The 20301-nt window shown below is 38.1% G+C and overlaps 1 protein-coding gene across 1 annotated transcript in view; it reads right to left on the bottom strand.

Annotated features, from left to right (window-relative positions):
- NUP210L (nucleoporin 210 like) overlaps positions 1 to 20301 on the bottom strand; it is a 138394-nt gene that overhangs the window by 58976 nt on the left and 59117 nt on the right. Inside the window, exons 17-21 of the mRNA XM_044005441.1 lie at positions 17153 to 17345; positions 14613 to 14701; positions 14235 to 14339; positions 13840 to 13941; positions 291 to 419 (exon numbers count right to left, since the gene is read on the bottom strand). Of these exons, the coding sequence (XP_043861376.1) occupies positions 291 to 419; positions 13840 to 13941; positions 14235 to 14339; positions 14613 to 14701; positions 17153 to 17345 (618 nt within the window). The remainder of the gene's footprint in view (positions 1 to 290; positions 420 to 13839; positions 13942 to 14234; positions 14340 to 14612; positions 14702 to 17152; positions 17346 to 20301) is intronic.

The following is a 20301-nucleotide window of genomic DNA, read 5'->3' as shown; positions in this document are numbered from 1 at the left end:
CCAAGTCAACCTCATCCCTGTGGGGACCCAACCTAAGTGGTGCCACGGGGATGGGAAAGAAGAGCCAGTGTCACATTACATTTTGCCTGCCTGCTTCCTTTAACCAAAGCCACCTAATTTCTGCATAATATTTTTAGTATTCTGCTCACCAATCTTCAATACAATTTAGTTTTCATATCTCATCTCTTTATAAAAAGCAGAGGCAGTGGTGTGTTTTTAAGCCCAATAGCAAACTACTAGTGTGAGAATCATGACCGCTTTAGTTGTGATGGCAAGCAAACACCTCTCACTTTGTCAATCAGGTCCACCTCCAGTTCCTGCATGTCTGACACTCGCAGGTGGGCCAACGCTGGGCCCAAGAAGGCCAGGCACAGATCATAGACCTCCAAGGTGAGAAGTCCTGGATGTAACGGGACCACCTGGAACAAATGAGAGGGTAGAGGGGTATGAAGAGATCTAGCCCAATCACAACATGAACATTTTGTCCAAGCATGATGCCTAACATATAGTAGGTACTTAATAAATGCAAATTAGTTGATTGATCTTACCCCCACCCCCTGCAAAGAAATATAACTGAATTTTACAAAGAGACTTCTCAATAATTGTATTTGACTTTCTTTGTGATATAAATTCTCCAGGGGGAGGTAAATATTGTTAACGATTGGAATGACGCCACCTGCTGGAGACTTACTGTAGAAAAGCTCCCCCATGAGGTGAAGGTTTCTGAGAGCAAGACCATGTGTCTTTTCTTTGGCGTCAGGAAGTGACGTTTGCTGATGGGAGGAAGAAGGGGGAGCCTGGCGCTCTGACTCACGCTCTTTCCTGTGGACTCTGGCAGAGAGCGGAGCTAGGAATGCACTCTCCCTTTAATAGATAGATGAATCTAGGCCTTTCTTTTTCTCTTCACCAAATTCTTATTCTCCTTAATAAATGCTTAAAAGTCTAACTCTTGCTAAAGCTTTTAATTTATTGGCGACCACTCATTAGATTTTAGATAGTTTAGCTAGAATTTTAGCCTTAACAATATCTCTAGAAAGCTATTCATAACACCACACTTAAACATTTAGATGAAGTTGATTTTAGGGTGGAATAATAGTTATATACTAGAAACAGATCAGCTTTCTTAATAAGGGTGAAAGGCAGGACAGTATCCAACTAATTGGGGTTTGATTCCTCTTCTGGAACACAGCTTCTTGTTTATTCTTCGTTCTCGAAGAGGACCATGATATCAGGGTGATGTCACGACTTGCACTGAATTAGATTTAAGTCAGGGAGGGCTGTGAAAGATCACCAACCTCACTCTCCTTCAGAGCCATCTGTGTCCAGTGGCAAGATATACATCAGGATGACTGCATATGGCCCTGATGTTTAAGGCAATTGGGGTAAAGTGACTTGCCCAGGGTCACACAGCTAGTAAGTGTCTGAGATTTGAACTCAGGTCCTCCCAATTTCAGGGCCAGTGCTCTATCCACTGCGCCACCTAGCTGCCCCTCAGAACACTCCTAAGAATGAACAAAAAGTAGTTCATTGTTTTTCCATACATGCCACTTCCCCAGGCTGGGTGCCATTTTCTCAACTGGAAATAGACTCTCTCCACTTCACTTCATCTCAGTGACCATTCAGTCTCAACTGTACCCCTTGCCACATACCTGAGAAGTGGTCATCTGATCTTTTTTTAAAGGTCCCTCTTGCGGTTGGAGGGGGAACTGCCTCCTGAGACCACCAACCACACTTCTGGATAGCTTCAATTATTAGGAGCCTAAATCCCCTCCCCCCACAACTTCAAAGAATCTCTGCTGATCTTGCAGTGTGGAATATCAGAAAGAATAGCGTATTTGAAGTCAGAGGATTTTTTTTTTAATTAATGAAGTATTTTATTTTTTTTCCCATTACATGTAAAGATAGTTCTCAACTTTTGTTTATACAAGCTTTCCAATTTCAGATTTTTCTCCCTCCCTCCCCCCTCCCCTAGACAGCAGGTAATCTGATATAGGTTATATATATATATATATATATACACACACACATACACACATAATAACATTAAACATATTTCTGCATTAGTCATGTTATAAGAGAAAAATCAGAACAATGACAAAAAACCTCAAAATAGAAAAACATCAGCACCAAAAACAAAAGAAATAGTATGGTTCATTCAGCATCTATACTCCACAGTTCTTTTTTTCTTTCCTGGATTTGGAGATCCTCTTCTATCATGAGTTCCCTGGAACTCTTCTGTACCATTGCATTGGTGAGAAGAATATAGTCCATCACAGTAGATCAACACTCAATGTTGATGATACTGTGTACAATGTTCTTCTGGTTCTGCTCATCTCACTCATCATCAGCCCACGCAAGACCCTCCAGGTTTCTCTGAACTCCTCCTGCTCATCGTTTCTTACAGCACAATAGTATTCCATTGCATTCATATACCACAACTTGTCCAGCCATTCCCCAATTGATGGGCATCCCCTCGATGAAGTCAGAGGATCTTGTTAAAATCATGCCTCTGCTGATGCCTTGGATTAGAATTATAATATCTTGAGGGTGGCTAGGTAGCACAGTGGATAAAGCACTGGCCTTGGATTCAGGAGGACCTGAGTTCAAATCTGGCCTCAGACACTTGACACTAGCTGTGTGACCCTGGGCAAGTCGCTTAACCCTCATTGCCCTGAAAAAAAAAAGAATTATAATATCTCTAGGCCATACACTGTTTCCTCATTATATAAAATGAAGGAGTGGGGGACTTGGATTAGATCTTTCAGATCTCTCCCAACTCTAAATCAATAATTCCAAATCTAGTCTCTCTTATATTTAACAGTCATTAAAATACTTAAGGACATTTGTTGTTATTATTCAGTTGTTTCATTCATGTCTGACTCTGTGATCCCATTTGGGATTTGCTTGGCAAAGATACTGGAGTGGTCTGCCATTTCCTTCTCCAGCTCATTTTTTTTTTTTTTTTTTGCGGGGCAGTGGGGGTTAAGTGACTTGCCCACGGTCACACAGCTAGTAAGTGTCAAGTGTCTGAGGCTGGATTTGAACTCAGGTACTCCTGAATCCAGGACCAGTGCTTTATCCACTGCGCCATCTAGCTGTCCCCCTTCTCCAGCTCATTTGACAGATGAGGAAGTGAGGCAAACAGGGTTAAGTGACCTGCCTAAGGTCACACAGCTAGTAAAAGTCTGAGGCCAGATTTGAACTCATGAAGATGAACTTTCCTGATTCCAAGCCCAGTACTCTATCTACTGTACTGCCTAGCTGCCCTAAAGACATTTAATAATCTCTTAAATGCCAAATCCAATGGCCTTTTCTCAATCCTCATTTTTCTTACTTCCCTGTAGCTTTTTTTTTTTTTTTTAGTGAGGCAATTGGGGTTAAGCGACTTGCCCAGGGTCGCACAGCTAGTAAGTGTTAAGTGTCTGAGGCTGGATTTGAACTCAGGTACACCTGACTTCAGGGCCGGTGCTCTATCCACTGTGCCACCTAGCTGCCCCATTTCCCTGTAGCTTTTGACACTCTTGATCTCTCCTCCTTAATGCTCTCTTCTTTCTAGGTCTTTATGACACTACTGTGATCAAGTGATGCTGGTCTCCTTGGTGTTCCTTGTACAATATATTCCATTTCCAGACTCCAGCCATTTTCACTGTCTTTCCTCCATGCCTGAAATGTTTTTCTTGTTCATCTCCCCCTCTGACCTTCCCTGGCTAATTTCAAGTCCCAACTAATATCTCATTTTTTACAAAAGACTCTTCTCTGATGCCCCCTAACACTAGTGCCTTCCTTCTCTTGATCATCTTAAATTTATCTCGTACTTATCTTGTTTGTACATAGTTGTTTTCATGCCTTCTCCCTTAGACTCTGAGCTCCTTGAGGGCAGGGACTGTTTTTTACCTTTCTTTGTACCCTACTTTGGTGTGAAATGTTAATATGTACTCAATTTTTGTCAAATTGTTTTCCAGTTTTCCCATCAGTTGTTTGTTTTTTTTTTTTCAGGGCAATGAGGGTTAAGTCCCATCAGTTTTTGTCAGACAGTAAATCCTTACCCCTACCATAAATGAGGTCTTTTAATGTACTGAACACTATGCTTGCTTGCTTTCTTATGTGGTATATCTAATCTGTTCCGCTAATCAACCCTTCTGTTCTTATATCAATACAAAATCATTTTAATTTTTGTTTTGTTTTGTTTTTGTGGGGCTATGGGGGTTAAGTGACTTGCCCAGGGTCACACAGCTAGTAAGTGTCAAGTGTCTGAGGCTGGATTTGAACTCAGGTCCTCCTGAATCCAGGGCCAGTGCTTTATCCACTGTGCCACTTAGCTGCCCCAATACCAAATCATTTTTATTTTTAAAAATTTTTTTTAGTGAGGCAATTGGGGTTAAGTGACTTGCCCAGGGTCACACAGCTAGTAAGTGTTAAGTGTCTGAGGCCGGATTTGAACTCAGGTACTCCTGAATCCAGGGCCGGTGCTTTATCCACTGCACCACCTAGCTGCCCCCAAATCATTTTAATAATTATTAATTTGTGGTATGGTTTGAGATTTGGTAATGACGGCTCCTCTTTCTTGCCCTCCTTTTTTTCATCATTACCATAAAGATTATTGATTTTTTTTCTTTCATATGAATTCTGTTGTTGTTTTTTCTAACACGATCATAATCTAATTTTCAAACATAAATATATCCCTTGGTAGTTTGATTTGTAAAGCACTAAATAAATACCTTAATTTAGGTAGCATTATTAATTTTATCATATTGCATTAACCCACTCATGAGCTGTTATTATTTCTTCAATTATCTAGATCTGTCTTTATTTCTGCAAAGATTGCTTTTATAGTTGAATTCAAATAGTCCCTCTGTGTATCTTGGAAAATACACTCCCAAACTATTTTATATTCTCTTTCTAGCTTCTTCTGTGGGGTTTTATTGGTAACATAAAGGAATGTTGATGATTTATGTGAACTGTCTATAACCTACAACTTGTAACGATTGGAATGACGCCACCTGCTGGAGACTTACTGTGGAAGAGTTCCGCCCATGAAACGAAGGTCTTTGAGGGCAAGACCAGGAGTCTTTTCTTTGGCATCAGGAAGTGATGCGGACTAGTGGGAGGAGGAAGGAAGAGACTGGCGCTCACTCTGAGGGTCTTTCCTCTGGACTCTGGTGGAGAAGGGAGCTAGAAATGTGCTCTCCCTTTAATAGATAGGAATCTAGGCCTTTCTCTCTCTTTACCAAATTCTTATTCTCCTTAATAAATGCTTAAAAGTCTAACTCTTGCTAAAGCTTATAATTTATTGGCGACCACTCATTAGATATTTTAGACAGACTAGCTAGAATTTTAGCCCTTAACAGATGGCTGACCACGAAGAGGAAAGCTAAACCTCAGTCTTCTGATCTTCTGGTTGGGTAAGAAATTTCCCCTACCCTCTCCCTTTAACTGCTAAGTACAGGCGTACTGGCTGTGTTTTCCCTTTAAGTTTTTTCAAATGGACCTTTTAAACTCCCTAATTACCCTATTTTTTATTTTAGTCTGTTTAACCAGACAAATGGGAGATAAGATCATGTTAATGCTTTGTTTTTCTGGATTTTCTATTTTTCTTTTTCTTTTTGTCAAAAGAGCCAGCAGCTTACTCACACAAGGAAATATCTCTCCCTCTCCCAACCATGCTTTTTCAGAGAAACCTGAAGAGATTCCTGCAGCTTTTCCCAGTTCTAACACTAATTGTTGCTCTAATTTTGCATGCCTGGAGGCAATGACCCACCCTCTAGTAGCTTTTAATCTCCTAGCGCCTGGAGGCAAAGTGGGGGAAGAGGAATCCAGGCCTGAGTTCAAAATCAAGTCTGATTCAAATTGCTCTGGTCCCTCCCCTCCTCTCCAGACCCCACCCTCTACTCCCCCCATGGCCAAGCCCATTGCTTCCCCTGCCTGGGAAGTCCAGAGATATGATGTGCATGCTCAACTTTCTGTAACTGCATTTGCAGCTTCAGGCTCAGCCCTTCCCCAGCCTGGCTGTGCTTCTGAGACAACCTTAGAAAACCCTTTAAATTTCAGATATGCTCGTTTTGTTCATAATTTTGCTAACCTGCTTTTGTCTTTAATTAGTAATCTTATAAAGCATTTGTATGGTGAAAAGACTGACAGACAATATAAAGGGGTTAAAGAAGAAAAACTTAAGCTGAATAAGAATGACAATCATCAACATAGTCCTAGACTCTGCTTCTTTTGCCAAGGAAGGGTATATATTTCACAGAAATGTAGAAGTAAGCAGCAAGGTATTGATATGAGTATTGGGGATTTTAGATATCGGAATCAAAAGTGTTCTGAATTCTCTCAGAGTAATAATGTCAGTTCAGAGGTTACATAGGATTTCTATGCTATTACATATACATTTTGAAATTAATGGTATGGGTTTATTTTCATAGAGATTTTCATGCTTTTGAGATTGTGTCTTATACTTAGTTTCTAAAACTAGGAGAATATTTGTAAAAGCTTTTTATAGTCATGTGGTCAAGTTTATATTTTATAATACTCTTATTAATATTAAGTTCATATTCATTTAGATTTCCCTAGTTTGAATTTCATTGTCTTTTATTGTTTCATGTATATTTTCTTCTATTCATTTGTCTATCTAATTTTGAAACATTGCAAGATGGTTTTGATTTCATAATACAATGTTAATTCTAGGAGTATTGTGCTCCCATATTCTGAGTTGTTTGTTTTTGCTATTTTTTTTTCTCTCAACTGATTATTTGATCAAACTCTTTAAAGCATTTCCCTGGCAAATTGGTTGCCATAGCAAGTGTAAATTGATTCTAGAAGTATTATTTTTGATAAGCATATTCCAAAAAAAAAAAAAAAAAGAGGGGAACATTTGTAAAAGTTTTCTTTTTTTAAAAAAAAGTTTTCTTTGAGATTCTGTTGTGCTTTAAGTTGTATTTAAATATGTTCTGATTTTTCACAAAAGTAATTGTATGCTAAGTAAAAAAAAGGTATTATTTGAAATTGTTGCATAATTATATATTATATTCTGAGTCAAGATGTATTCACATTTTTTGCAATCATTTATTATCCTCAATTTTTAAATCCATATGAGACTTGGATTATGGGAACTTATCATTTAAGACATTAATTGCCTTTATTCTGAGTTATCAGATGCCAGTTGGCCAAGATGCCATCCAATTACAAGAGGAATACATGCAAGAGCAGACACTGAACTGTCACATGAGGGGAGACATGCATGAAGTCAAGGTATGGCCAAGGGAACGGCTTTTGACTAATGTTGAGGTTGGATTCTCTTGGTTTAATATTTTATTTTATTTTTCCCCACAATATTGTACAGATGGCTGGAAGTATTGATCCCACCCATCTCACTTCTACACCTGGCTTCTATGCTCCCTCCTATATGCCTGATGCCATGGACATCTCAATCCCATGCATCTGACTAAGTCTGACTCAGTTTCCTCCAATATGTTCGGTGGCATGGACATATATTCCATCCACCTATTTTAAGCCTGGCATACTGCATGGACAGTATATACTGCTCAAGTGTGGGAGTGCTCATATCCCATCATTTCTCTGTTCTTTTATGGTAACACCCATAATTATCTCAGGTGTCATGATAAATACACTGTTGAATTTGGCCTTGACACCTGTTACCAATTATATTAGATTTTTTAAATTTCTCATAATGGCATGAGGATGATTAGGCAGATGATGCAAAAGTGATGAAACAAAGATAAAAATTATTTTTAAAAATTAATATCACAGCAATTGTCTTCTCAATTACCCTCCATAAGGGGGGGACTATAGTAATATTATATAATATATAATAGTAATATTATAATTTTAAAGAATGTATCAATTTTTGTTTTATTATATGTTTCATGTAACAACCAAGATTCTGAATTCCCTTAGACATGTTTTTGAGAACTTTCATTGTTTGATTTGATTATTGACAAAGCTATTTTAAAGTTGTGTTAAGCTCAATTTTGTAGGAAATTTTCCTGGCTGATTACCAGCATCCACACATCAACCCCTGAAAAGATTTCCATTCCATGACTACACCTAGAGGACATCTAAGAAAAGACTTTCAGAGACTTTAAATGAACAGTTTTGTTTTGTTGTTGTTGTTGTTGTTTTTTCTCTTTTCTCTTTCTGTCATAATATACACCATCTGTAACATGTATTCTCTGCAGAGGCCCTCCCTTTGCAAGACCAATGTCAAAGCGTCGGTTCATGAGGACAAAAAAATCGCCCCTCTGGACAAAAATTTCCTCTCTTCCTCTTCTATATTGTTATTAAAATATTGTTAGTTAGCATAGGTTATTATATTCTGTTATTTTTGACTGTTTCATCAAGGAAACATACCGGGGAACTGTAACGATTGGAATGACGCCACCTGCTGGAGACTTACTGTGGAAGAGTTCCGCCCATGAAACGAAGGTCTTTGAGGGCAAGACCAGGAGTCTTTTCTTTGGCGTCAGGAAGTGATGCGGACTAGTGGGAGGAGGAAGGAAGAGACTGGCGCTCACTCTGAGGGTCTTTCCTCTGGACTCTGGTGGAGAAGGGAGCTAGAAATGTGCTCTCCCTTTAATAGATAGGAATCTAGGCCTTTTTCTCTCTTTACCAAATTCTTATTCTCCTTAATAAATGCTTAAAAGTCTAACTCTTGCTAAAGCTTATAATTTATTGGCGACCACTCATTAGATATTTTAGACAGACTAGCTAGAATTTTAGCCCTTAACAAACTTTATAGAAGTTAATATTTGTTTCAATTAATTTTTTGGTCGACTCTTCAGAGTTTTCTAAGTAAATCATTATATCATCTTCTGAAAACAGTATTTTTGTTTCTTCTTTGTCTATGCTTATTTCCTTATAAGAGAAAAGACTATATTTGGACTCTTCTCAGAGCCCTAAAGGCAAAGAGTGAGTCTGGTTTCAGGCCCTACATCTTTGTGGCCCCCCCTACCCCCCAACCTCCCAGCAGGGGGCTGCGTGGCACACAAGGCTTCCAGCTGAGGCTCCTGGGCCTTAGGCCCTAGAAGGGCCTGAAGAAGGACCTGGGTTTTGTGGGAGTCAGGCTGGGCTGGGAGTTCACCTTGAGGTGCCTGAGGAGATCCCTACTTGAATCAGAGTTCCTGACTTGAGTTTTGTTTTGAAAAGTTATGTTTATACAAGCACTGTTTAGTGGGGAATGGGGACATTCTTACTCCAGCATAGGGTTGGGGCCTAAAGCCATAATCTGACTGGTCAAACCCCAAGACAGGTTTTCTTTCTTGAAGAGTTATGAACGTTAACACAGTATTGTTCTGAGGGGGAGCTGACACTCTTGCCCAGAATAGGTTAAGGCCTGGTATTGTAGTTTGTAAAATCTGATTGGTCAACTGGTACCACCTGACTAGTTTCTAGCACTGTGATTGATCCATTTGGTACAATCTGATTGGTTGTTTTTGTTATGCTGTATGTTGATGGGGGGGGGAAGCATGTAAATGAGGGGTATTGAAATGCTTTGATGTGATTGGTCAGAGGGGACCCCTTGAGGGGTATAAATAGAGGTGAGGGACCTCACTTCAGTGCACTCTCTGACACATTCAGAAGAGTGTCCATCTTCACAAAGATGGATAAAGCCTTCACTCACCAACTGCTGCCTACTTGGAATTTTTGAACAGTGATCTGCTAGCAACACTAGAGCTGCTGACCCTAGAGCTATGCAACACTATGAATAGTTAGCTGCGTTTCTAACACTTAATTTCTTTTTATTGTTTTATTGGTATAGTTACTATTTCTACCACTATTTTAAAAAGAAGTGGGATAAGAGGCATCCTTGCTTTTCTCCTGACCTTACTGGAAAGGCCTCTCATTTTTTGTCATATAGTGTTTACTTCCAGTTTTGGATAAATATTACTTCCTACGTTAAGGAAAGGTTCTTTTATTCTAATGAGTTATAGTGTTTTAAGCAGAAACAGATGTTCGATTTTGTCAAAAGCCTTTTCAGGAGGCAGCTAGGTAGCACAGTGGATAAAACACCAGCCCTGGATTCAGGAAGACCTGAATTCAAATTCAGCCTCAGACACTTGACACTTACTAGCTGTGTGACCCTGGGCAAGTCACTTAACCCTCACTGCCCTGAAAAAAAAAAAAAGCCTTTTCAGCATCTACTGATATAATTGTATTTTTTTGTTATTTATATATTAACATGTTTTATTATATTTATAGTCTTCTTTATGTTGAATCCCAAATTATTAGCATAAAACAACCTTATCATAGTGTATAATGAAGTATGTTGTTGTAGCCTATTTGCTAATATGCCATTTAAAATTTTTGTGTCAGTGTTCATCCAGGGATATTGCTCTACAGTTTTCTGTTTTGTCTTTCCTTAGTTTAGCTATCAAAATCATATTTGCCAGAAAAAAAAAGAACTGTGGTATATGGATGCAGATTGAACCATACTATTTCTTTTGGTTTTGGTGCTATTGTTTTTCTTTTTGGGGGTTTTTCCTTTTTGCTCTGATTATTCTCTTATAACATGACTAATGCAGAAATATGTTTAATGTTATTGTATATATGTAACCTATATCAGATTACTTGCTGTCTTGGGGAGGGGGGGAGAGAGAAAAATTTGAAATTAGAAATCTTATAAAAACAAATGTTGAAAACTATCTCTACATGTAACTGGAAAATAATAAAATACTTTTATAATTTTTAAAAAACCATATTTGTATCATAGAAAGAGATTGAAAGGGCACCTTCTTTTCTTATTATTGCAAATAGCTTGCATGATATTGGAATTGTTCTTTGAAATGTTTGATAGAATTCATTTGTAAATCCATTTGGTCTAGGAGTTTTTTTCTTTGGGTGTTTATTTGTCTTGCTCGATTTTTTTGTCTGAAATTGGGTTATTAAAATATTCTCCTTTTGTTAATGTGGTATTTTATATTTTTGTAAGTAACAACAAGGGCAGCCAGTTGGCATAATGGATAGAGCATTCAGGTTGGAATCAGGAAAACCCATTTTCCTGAGTTCAAATCTAGCCTCAGACACTTACTAGCTGTGTGACCCTGGGTAAGTCACTGAACCCTGTTTGCCTCAGTTTCTCATCTGTAAAATGAGCTGGAGAAAGACATGGCAAACCACTCCAATATCTTTCCAATGAAAACCCCAAAATGGGGCCATGAAGAGTTGGACATAACTCAACAACAAAAAGTAACAACAATCTCTTTGTGTGTGTGTGTGTGTGTGTGTGTGTGTGTGTGTGTGTGTGTGTGTGTGTGGCAATTGGGGTTAAGTGACTTGCTCAGGGTCACACAGCTAGTAAGTGTCAAGTGTCTGAGGCTGGATTTGAACTCAGGTCCTCCTGAGTCCAGGGCCAGTGCTCTATCCACTGCGCCACCTAGCTGCCCCAACAACAATCTCTTAGCTGATGACCTTTTCTCAGTTCTTATCTCCCTGACCTTTCTGTAGCTTTTGACACTATCAGAATCCCCTTCTTTCACTCATTCTTCTCCCTTGGCTTCTATGGAACAGTTATGTTCTCTATAACTGTTATGTTATAGTTCTCTTCCTGGTTTAATTGCTCTTTCTCAATCTCCTTCACTTGTTCATCATCCTTCTCCTTCCCCTTCCCCTCCCAACATTAGTACAAGTGTTCTCAAAGTTCTATTCAGGAGTGTCTTCTCTCTTTTGGTGACCTTACCTGTTCCTATGGGTTACCCTTAAGTATCCTTAACTGGATGACTCCCAAATCTATATATCCAATCTCAACTTCAGTACCTCACCTGTTAAAACTTCCCTTGGATAAAATACCTCATATGTTAAAATGGAAAAAAAACCCAAAAAACAAAACTTCCCTTGGATGTTCTATTGACATTTCAAACTCAGAATTTTCCTGTTAAACTCTCCCTTCCTACAAACTTTCCTATTTCTTCTGAGGTCATATGTATCCTCCCAATCATCCAAGTTCGTAATCTTGGGGCTGAAACTCTTCCCTCTCCTTTCAACCCTTTCTGTCCCATTCTCAAATGCAAATAGACACCAAGTCTTTTCACTCCTCACTGCACAATAATTTTCCCTTCACTTTCATTCACATGGCCACTACCCTAGTTCAGGCCCATATCAATTCTGAATTGTTGCAACAGCTTCCTAAATCAGTCTTCCTGCTTCCAGTTTATCCTTCGCACAACTGTTAATATAATGTTCCTAAGCCAGAAAGATAACTAAGGCATACCTTTACTCAAAAATATGCAGTGACTCTCTCTTCCCTCCAGGATAAAATACAATTTTCTCAATTTGGCTTTTATAGCTACCCACAATCTGGCTCCAGCTACCTTTCCTGATGTATTTCATATTACTTCCTTTTATGTAATCTACATTGCAACCAAACTAGATATTCGGTTCCTTGAACTTGGAATTCCATCTTTTATATCTTGGTTTTTCTATGCCTGTTCCCTAAGACTGGTATACAACTCCCCTTTACCACCACCTCTTAAAATCCTTAACTTCCTTCAGAGTTAAGCTTAGGTGTCACCTCCTACATGAAGCCTTTCCTCATCTTCCTTCTTTCTCCCAGTAAGCACTCCCTCTCTAGTCAAATTACCTTTATTTATTTATCTATGTATATGTTGCCTCAGCCCAATAGAAGGTAAACTCCTTGAGAATATTTTTGTTTTTGAATCCCTAGTGCCTTGGATATAACAGACACTGAATATCCGTTTGTTGAGTTAAATAGATTTAAATCTCTCTCCAATTACTTGTGAAATGTAAGAATTATAACCATAGGCCAAATGATATGAATAGGCAGTTCTCAAAAGAAGAAATTAAAGCTTTCTACAGTCTTGTGAGAAAATACCACAATACACCCATTATCCTGGTAAAGATGATGAAAAAGGAAAATGACAACTGTTAAAGGGGCTGTGGGAAAACAGGCATGCTAGTGCACTATTGCTGGAGCTGTGAGTTGGTCCTACTATGGTGGATGACAATTTGGAATTATGCCCAGAAAGTCCCTAAACTGTGTAAACCCTTTGACCTTCAATACTACCACAAGGAACATATCTCCAAAGATCAAAGACAGAAGGAAAAAAACCTATATGTACAAAAATATTTATAGCAGCACTTTTGTTATAATGATTAACTGGAAACAAAATGAATACCCATAAACTGGGAAATCACTGAACAAATTATGGTATATGAACAAAATGTATAAAAATGATGAAAGGGACAAACTGAGATGAACCTCAGATTTGTATGAAGTGATACAGAGTGACGTGAGCAGAACCAGAATACAATAATACTGTAAAGGAAAACAACTTTGAAACACCTAAGAACTCTGAATCAAATCAATGACTCCAGAAGATGACGCATATTTTCTATCTCTTGGTAGATAGGGGATAATAGACTGCAGGTACACATATTTTCAGATATATATTTTGAGATATGAACAATTATGTTTGTTTTGCTTTACTATATTTACTTGTTGCAAAGGGAAGCTTTAAGTTTTTTTTTTTAGTGTGTGTGGGGAGGTTATTTAGAGATAGTAATAGTAATACAAAAAAGAAAAGTATCAATGAACATTTTGAACATTGTAGAAATTAAAGGTTTAATATACCATCCTCTTTTTCTGTTCTTTGCATACAGAAATGTTCATATTGGTTGATGTTTGTCAAATTCGTAAGAAAAAAAGAAAGCTTTAAAAAAAGCTTAAAAAGAAAAGAATTCCAATTAGCTAGAAATAATGTTTTTGGAAGAGGCAGACAAAGCACCATGAAACTTGCCCAAAATTTTTTCTGAAGAACAAGATTGAGAATAACATGATAAAAGCCTGGAGTATCTCTTGGAATCACTCACCTGAATAGAACTCTCAGCTTCCATGTAAGTGATGGTGACAATGTCTTGTTCACTGCTGTTGACCAAAAAATAACCAGAACCCTCCACAAGACTAAATATTTCCTATAGGAAAAAATCAGTTTATAAGGTATTAACGGGGGGAAAAATCTGTCATTCTAAAGGGTATATGGCTAAACTGATTAGAGTCATGCTATATCAGAGAGAGAGAGAGGATGATTATCACAACTAATTAAAAAGATAATTAAATTAATTATTTTCTATATGCCAAATATCTTATTGATATTTTGTGTCACTACTCTAGAAGCTGTGTTAATAACTTTATCAAGACTTTAGATTTAATAATAAATTTGTACTATTTTCCCTCTCCAACATGATTCCAACAGGGCTGCTCTTACCTTCACATCAGGGTGATTATATATTATGGCATTCTCAGGCACCACAGTTACATCTTCCACCAGGAGCAATTCTACAGTGGCAGACCTGGGCAAGTTGGAAAGTTCCTGAAAATGTAATAAAAATTAATGTTGCCTTTTAACTTCCTCTACCCAGCTCCCCCACTCTGAAGTCAGAGAAGTTAACCCTTATAAGTGATAAAAACACAGGGATGCATTCTTAGGGATTTTACTTTGGTTGGGAAACAATCCTTAAAGTAAAAAGTTTCAATCATCAAACTTATTTAATCTATATTTTCTGATCCTCATAATAAGGAAGTTTGCTAACTAACCCCTCCAGCTCCATTCAGAAGTGTTAGGAAATCTTTCATTCTTACTTACTTTTGGTTTATGTTTTGCCGAATAGCCCACAAAGCTGACTCCAATGAGCACAGTCCCTTTGATCTGGTGCACCTTCAGGATCTTATGCCCTGGAAACACAACAAATAACTTCATAACAAACAAACTAAATAATGGAGAAAGGTTAGGAGGAAGACTAAATTCAGCTGATTTTTTCAAAGATTAAATAAATGACATTGTTTCTGTACAAGAATTTGTTGGGAAAGAAAAACAAATGACTATTTCCTTGAGATATCCTCCGTCTCCAATTCATGCTGCTTAAGGTTGCCAAAATAAACTTCCTAAAACAGTACTTTCCATCATTTTACTCCCCCACATAAAAACTATGATTACCTATTCCCCACTGGATCTCTCATAAATGTCATAGAATGATCCTCTAGTACAACTCCACCCAAACTCTTTAATCAACTATTCAGTGTCCTACAAAATCTGGACCCATCTTACTACTTTAAGCAACCTCTTCTTTTACTATACAATAACAATGCTTCTTTTCAAGTTAGACTAATTTCCATCCTGCACCCTTCTCAGGAGGCATTTGCACATATTCCTTTAGAACATCCATCCCCCACTTCATCTCTCTATCCATAGCCTTCAAAGTCTAAAGAAAAAAGCACACCTTCTTTAGGAATCTTTTCCCAGATGACTACAGTCTTCATTAATTCTCTAACTTCCTTTGTACTTACTCTCTAAATCGCATCATTAGCTTTATTAGACTGATCCATTTTAATTATTTATGCCACACAATTCAAAACATTTAATAACATCATTTATTAAGTGCCTACACTATGCTAGTTAACTAAGAAATTAGAAAGTTTAGAGAAAACTGTCTGCCCTCGTGGAGTTTACCCACTTGAAGATATCTATAATACACAATATAACAATTAAGGAGCAAAAGAAAGTGTTATATGGAATAGAAGGTGGGGAGGTCATTACTAACTGGAAAGGCTCAGGGAAAGTTTCATAGAAGAGGTATTCAAATTGTGTTTTAGAGAGTCATTAAGTGTCAAGTGGAGTAGAGAGCAATATAAACAGAGGTAAAGAGGCAGAGGAAGGAGTAGAGTACTGATCAGTTTGACTAGAGAATACAGGATAAAATGAGACTGGAAAGTAAGGATGGTACCAGATTGTGGGGATCCTGTATACAAGGCAAATGGTATTGTCCTGTTTTTCAATTATTCCTTAAAAATATGTCTTATCCCTCCTACCAGATCATAAGCTCTTTGTGAGTAAGAATGCTGTCTAATGAGTTTTTTTTTCCATATTCTCTATTTGGTCTAGAATAGACATTCAATCAAAACTTTTTTTGGGGGAGGGGGGCAGGGCAATGAGGGTTAAGTGACTTGCCCAGGGTCACACAGCCAGTAAGTGTCAAGTGTCTAAGGCCAGATTTGAATTCAGGTCCTCCTGAATCCCAGGCTGGTGCTTGATCCATTGCGCCACTTAGCTGCCCCCCAATCAATACTTGTAAATTAAATCCAATAAACATTTATTATGATTGATTCAATTTCATTTTCATTAGAAATATAATGCTAGAAATGAAATTACTTGTGTCTTTTGTAGATGGAGGTATGACAAATTCAAAAACAACAAAAGAGATAAGGTTCTGGTTATCAGACTTGAAATGTACAGGTACAAAGACATGGAAGGCATGTCAGAACATCTTGTAAATTCCCACGGGAAGGAGAATTTCATTTGGATTGGGAAGAGCTGAATGTGAGTTTCAGTTCTGCCAGTTACTTGCAAAGTCATCTAACTTCTGGAGCTTGAGAAAGGTAAATGTAAAATGATAATATTTACACTTACCGGGGCAGCTAGGTGGCGCAGTGGATAAAGCACAGGCCCTGGATTCAGGAGTTCCTGAGTTCAAATCCGGCCTCAGACACTTGACACTTACTAGCTGTGTGACCCTGGGCAAGTCACTTAACCCCACTGCCCCGTAAAAAACAAAAACAAACAAACAAAAAAAAACCCCAAAACAAATATTTACACTTACCTTCTTCTTGGGGTCTTGAGAATTAAATAATACATAGAAAACACTGTTATAATTATATACTGTTTTGGGTTTTTTTTTTGAAAGGTAGATAGTGTACTATTATTCCCATGTTATATTTATTTATTTAGAATTTTCCCCAAGGTATATGTAAAAATAAATTTACATGTCGATTTAAAAAAATTTTGTGTTCCAAATTCTCTTCCTCCCTCCCTTCCCACCACCCCTTAAGAATTCAAGCAATTCGGGGCAGCTAGGGGGCGCAGTAGATAGAGCACTGGCCTTGGATTCAGGAGGACCTGAGTTCAGGTCCAGCCTCAGACACTTGACACTGGCTGTGTGACCCTGGGCAAGTCACTTAACCCTCATTGTCCCACAAAACACAAAACAAAAACAAAAACAAAAAAACCCAAAACAAGACAAAAAAAAAAGAGTGATAGGATGAAAGAAGATGGATAATAGAAAAAGAATTCAAGCAATTCAATATAAGTTATACATGTGCAGTCAATCATATACTGTTAATAAAAATTACCATGCAGTCTGGTTTGTCCACTTCCATCATCCTTGGCTACCATCAGCATCAATTTATAATCCTCAAAGTGGGCAAGGGTTTCATTAGAGGATTTCCATTCCAACATTAGGGAGCTGAAGTTATCAAACTTCCTTCGGTGCTGGTCAAACATTGCCAGTTCAAGGATAGTGTCCCTTAGGCTTGACACAGGAATCTGAGTTCAAACACAACAGCCCCAGGTATTATAGCAGGAACCAAAATTTTATAAATTATTTTATGTTGTGGTCACTTTGTTTGAGTTAAACTATTATATTAATAATCTCTTGAGACAATCAGGTATCTGAAATGGAGGAGACTGACCACTGTACATTAAAAACATCATCTGTTTATTGATAGCTTTTGTTTTTGCATTACTCACATTTCTAAACATATTCCTCCTTTTCTCCCATCCTAATGGGCCATTCCTTGACACAAAACATCAAAATGGAAAAAAAAAATGCAGTTCAGCAAAACCAACCACAATATTAATTATGCCTGAAAGCATATGCTTAATATTCCACATTCCTAGTTCCCCCACATCCTAGCTATGAAATAAATTGAATAATTGGAATTAATCAGATTTATTATTTCTTATAGTACAGGACTATTCCATTACATTCATGGATCATAATTTTGCTTTCCAAAATGCACTGTACATTATACAACAAAAATCTTTCATTTTGTTTCTGCATTACTGATGGGTTCCCCTACCACCATCTGCCCTGCTCCCTGCTCTCCTACCTTCTCCGCTTCTGGACCAGTACCCTGTGCATGGGATCTCCAGAATTTTCCAGTCTCTGGGGAAGTTAATCTCTTTGGCTTTGCCACTCCTACCCTGAGGCTGAGCCATCTTGATTTGTGAGGGAAGCACTGAGTGAATACAAATTTACCTAGCCCACTATACCCAGTCAGCCCCAGACCATATGCCACATTTCACACCCCATCCAGGCAATTCTGCTGTCCGTCTTGCTGCTGTGCATGTACAGCACACTCCTATGCCCTTCCAGCTCCTGTTCTATGCAGAGGAATCAGATCAAACACTACCACTGCTTCTGGAAAGAGGGTGTCAAATGAATGCCCTTTGGATCAACTCCTCTATGATCTCCCAGAGCACAACTTTCTTCCTTCTACCACACTCTTCTATGGGTTTTCTTCTCCATTATCATAGAAGTTCCTTGACAGCAGGAACTGCTCACTTTTTATATTGAATGTCCTGGCACATGGTCAGCAATTATTAATGCTTATTTATTGATTCTCAGCATGCAATATTTTGTACACTTTAAATATCAAAATTTTTTTAAAAAATATTTTTTCAATTAATAAATGTGTTTTCTCTCCATTTCACCTCTCCTCCTCCCCCTGGGAAGGATGGGGGAAGAAAAACAAAACCTTGTAACAAAAAGGCATATTCAAGCAAAACAAGTACCACTCAATATATATTCAAAAATGTGTCTTGTTCTGCTTATTTAGTCTGTCACATCTCTGTCAGTAGATGCATAGTGCTTCATCATGAGTTTTCTGGAATCATGTTGGTCATTGCAATGATCAGAGTTTTTAATTATTTTTACAATATTGTTATTTTTTTATACATACAGAATTAGCCAATCTGTTCTGTACAGCCTTATATAAGACTTCCTTTACAGTTAGGAATCAATTATTGTAGGCGAGCCAATGATCTAATGTTTGAATTTGTTCCCCTCTCTCTCCCACTCTAATTACTACTAGTCATCTCACCACTAACTTGCTAAGTACTTTTCGTGTTTTGTTTTGTTTTTTTCAGGGCAATGGGGGTTAAGTGACTTGCCCAGGGTCACACAGCTAGTAAGTGTCAAGTGTCTGAGGCTGGATTTGAACTCAGGTCCTCCTGAATCCAGGGCCGGTGCTTTATCCACTTCATCACCTAGCTGCCCGCCCCCGCCTGCCCCCCCACCACCACGTGTGCTTCTTAATAACAATCTGCCAGTAGACAATTTTAGCAAAGGCATTTATTAAGATGGCATAGTAAAAAATAGTAGTTTTGAAACAATCTCCCCATAAAACTGGGATGTATTCTTCCATAAACACATACAACATACGTGGGAAGAGTGGGCTCAAACTTGAAGTACAATGATAAAAGTACAATCGTAGTGAGATAACATGTAGGATACACATGTGTGAGATACATGAGCTACACAGGCAGTTCACAACTCTACATAGCTCCTAGGGTCTCTGCCAGGCAGATTCATCAGCTAGGTTCTCTGGGTCTGTTCTTTTCTACAACTAGCTTGCTCTTCTATTGCCAGCAGGCTCATTCCTAAAAGTTGCTTCCTCTCTCAGGTAATGGCCTCTTTGTAGCTGTGCCTGTCTGAAGTGTGCCCTTTTTGGTTCCTCAACTGTACCTTGAATTATCTCTTTTTAAGTTATTTTTTTCAATTAATGAGCATTTATTTTCTCATCCTCCCATCAGCTGTACCCTCCCTTTGAAAAGGAAAAGAAAAAGAAAATCTTTGTAATAAACATGTGTAGTCAAACAAAACAAATTCCCACACTGTCCAAGTCCAGAAATGTCTGTTTCATTTAGAGTAACATGGAGTCCATCACCTTACCTGTCAGAGTGTAGATAGCAAACCTTATCACTGATCCTCTGGAATCATGTTTGGGCATTGTGTTGATCAGAGATCTTAAGTCTTTCAAAGTTGCTTTTACAATGTTGTTGTTATTGTATAAATTGCTCTCCTATTTCTCTTCTCTTCACACTACATCAATTCATAAGTCTCCCCATGTTTTTCTGGAACTATCCCTTTCATCATTTCTTACAGCAAAAATTATACCATAATTTGTTAAGCTATTCCCCAGTAAACAGGCACCCCTTAGTTTCCAGTTCCTTTTCATTACAAAATACATTTTGTATATATAGCTGTTTCCTTTTTTAAAAAATCTCTTTGGGGCAAAGGCCCTATAGTGTGAATTTTTCTGAACTACAGAACTCTTCTGCTTTGCTTCTACATGCTATGAATGACAGGAGGTGGGAAGAAAAGAGAAATCTCTTCTTCTTTTTTTTTTTGGCGGGGCAATGGGGGTTAAGTGACTTGCCCAGGGTCACACAGCTAGTAAGTGTTAAGTGTCTGAGGCTGGATTTGAACTCAGGTACT

Source organism: Dromiciops gliroides, chromosome 4 (assembly GCF_019393635.1).
Source record: "Dromiciops gliroides isolate mDroGli1 chromosome 4, mDroGli1.pri, whole genome shotgun sequence".
Classification (NCBI taxonomy): domain Eukaryota; kingdom Metazoa; phylum Chordata; class Mammalia; order Microbiotheria; family Microbiotheriidae; genus Dromiciops; species Dromiciops gliroides.
The sequence above is the reverse complement of the archived record's forward strand: the minus strand, read 5'-3'. Positions and strand labels throughout refer to the sequence as shown.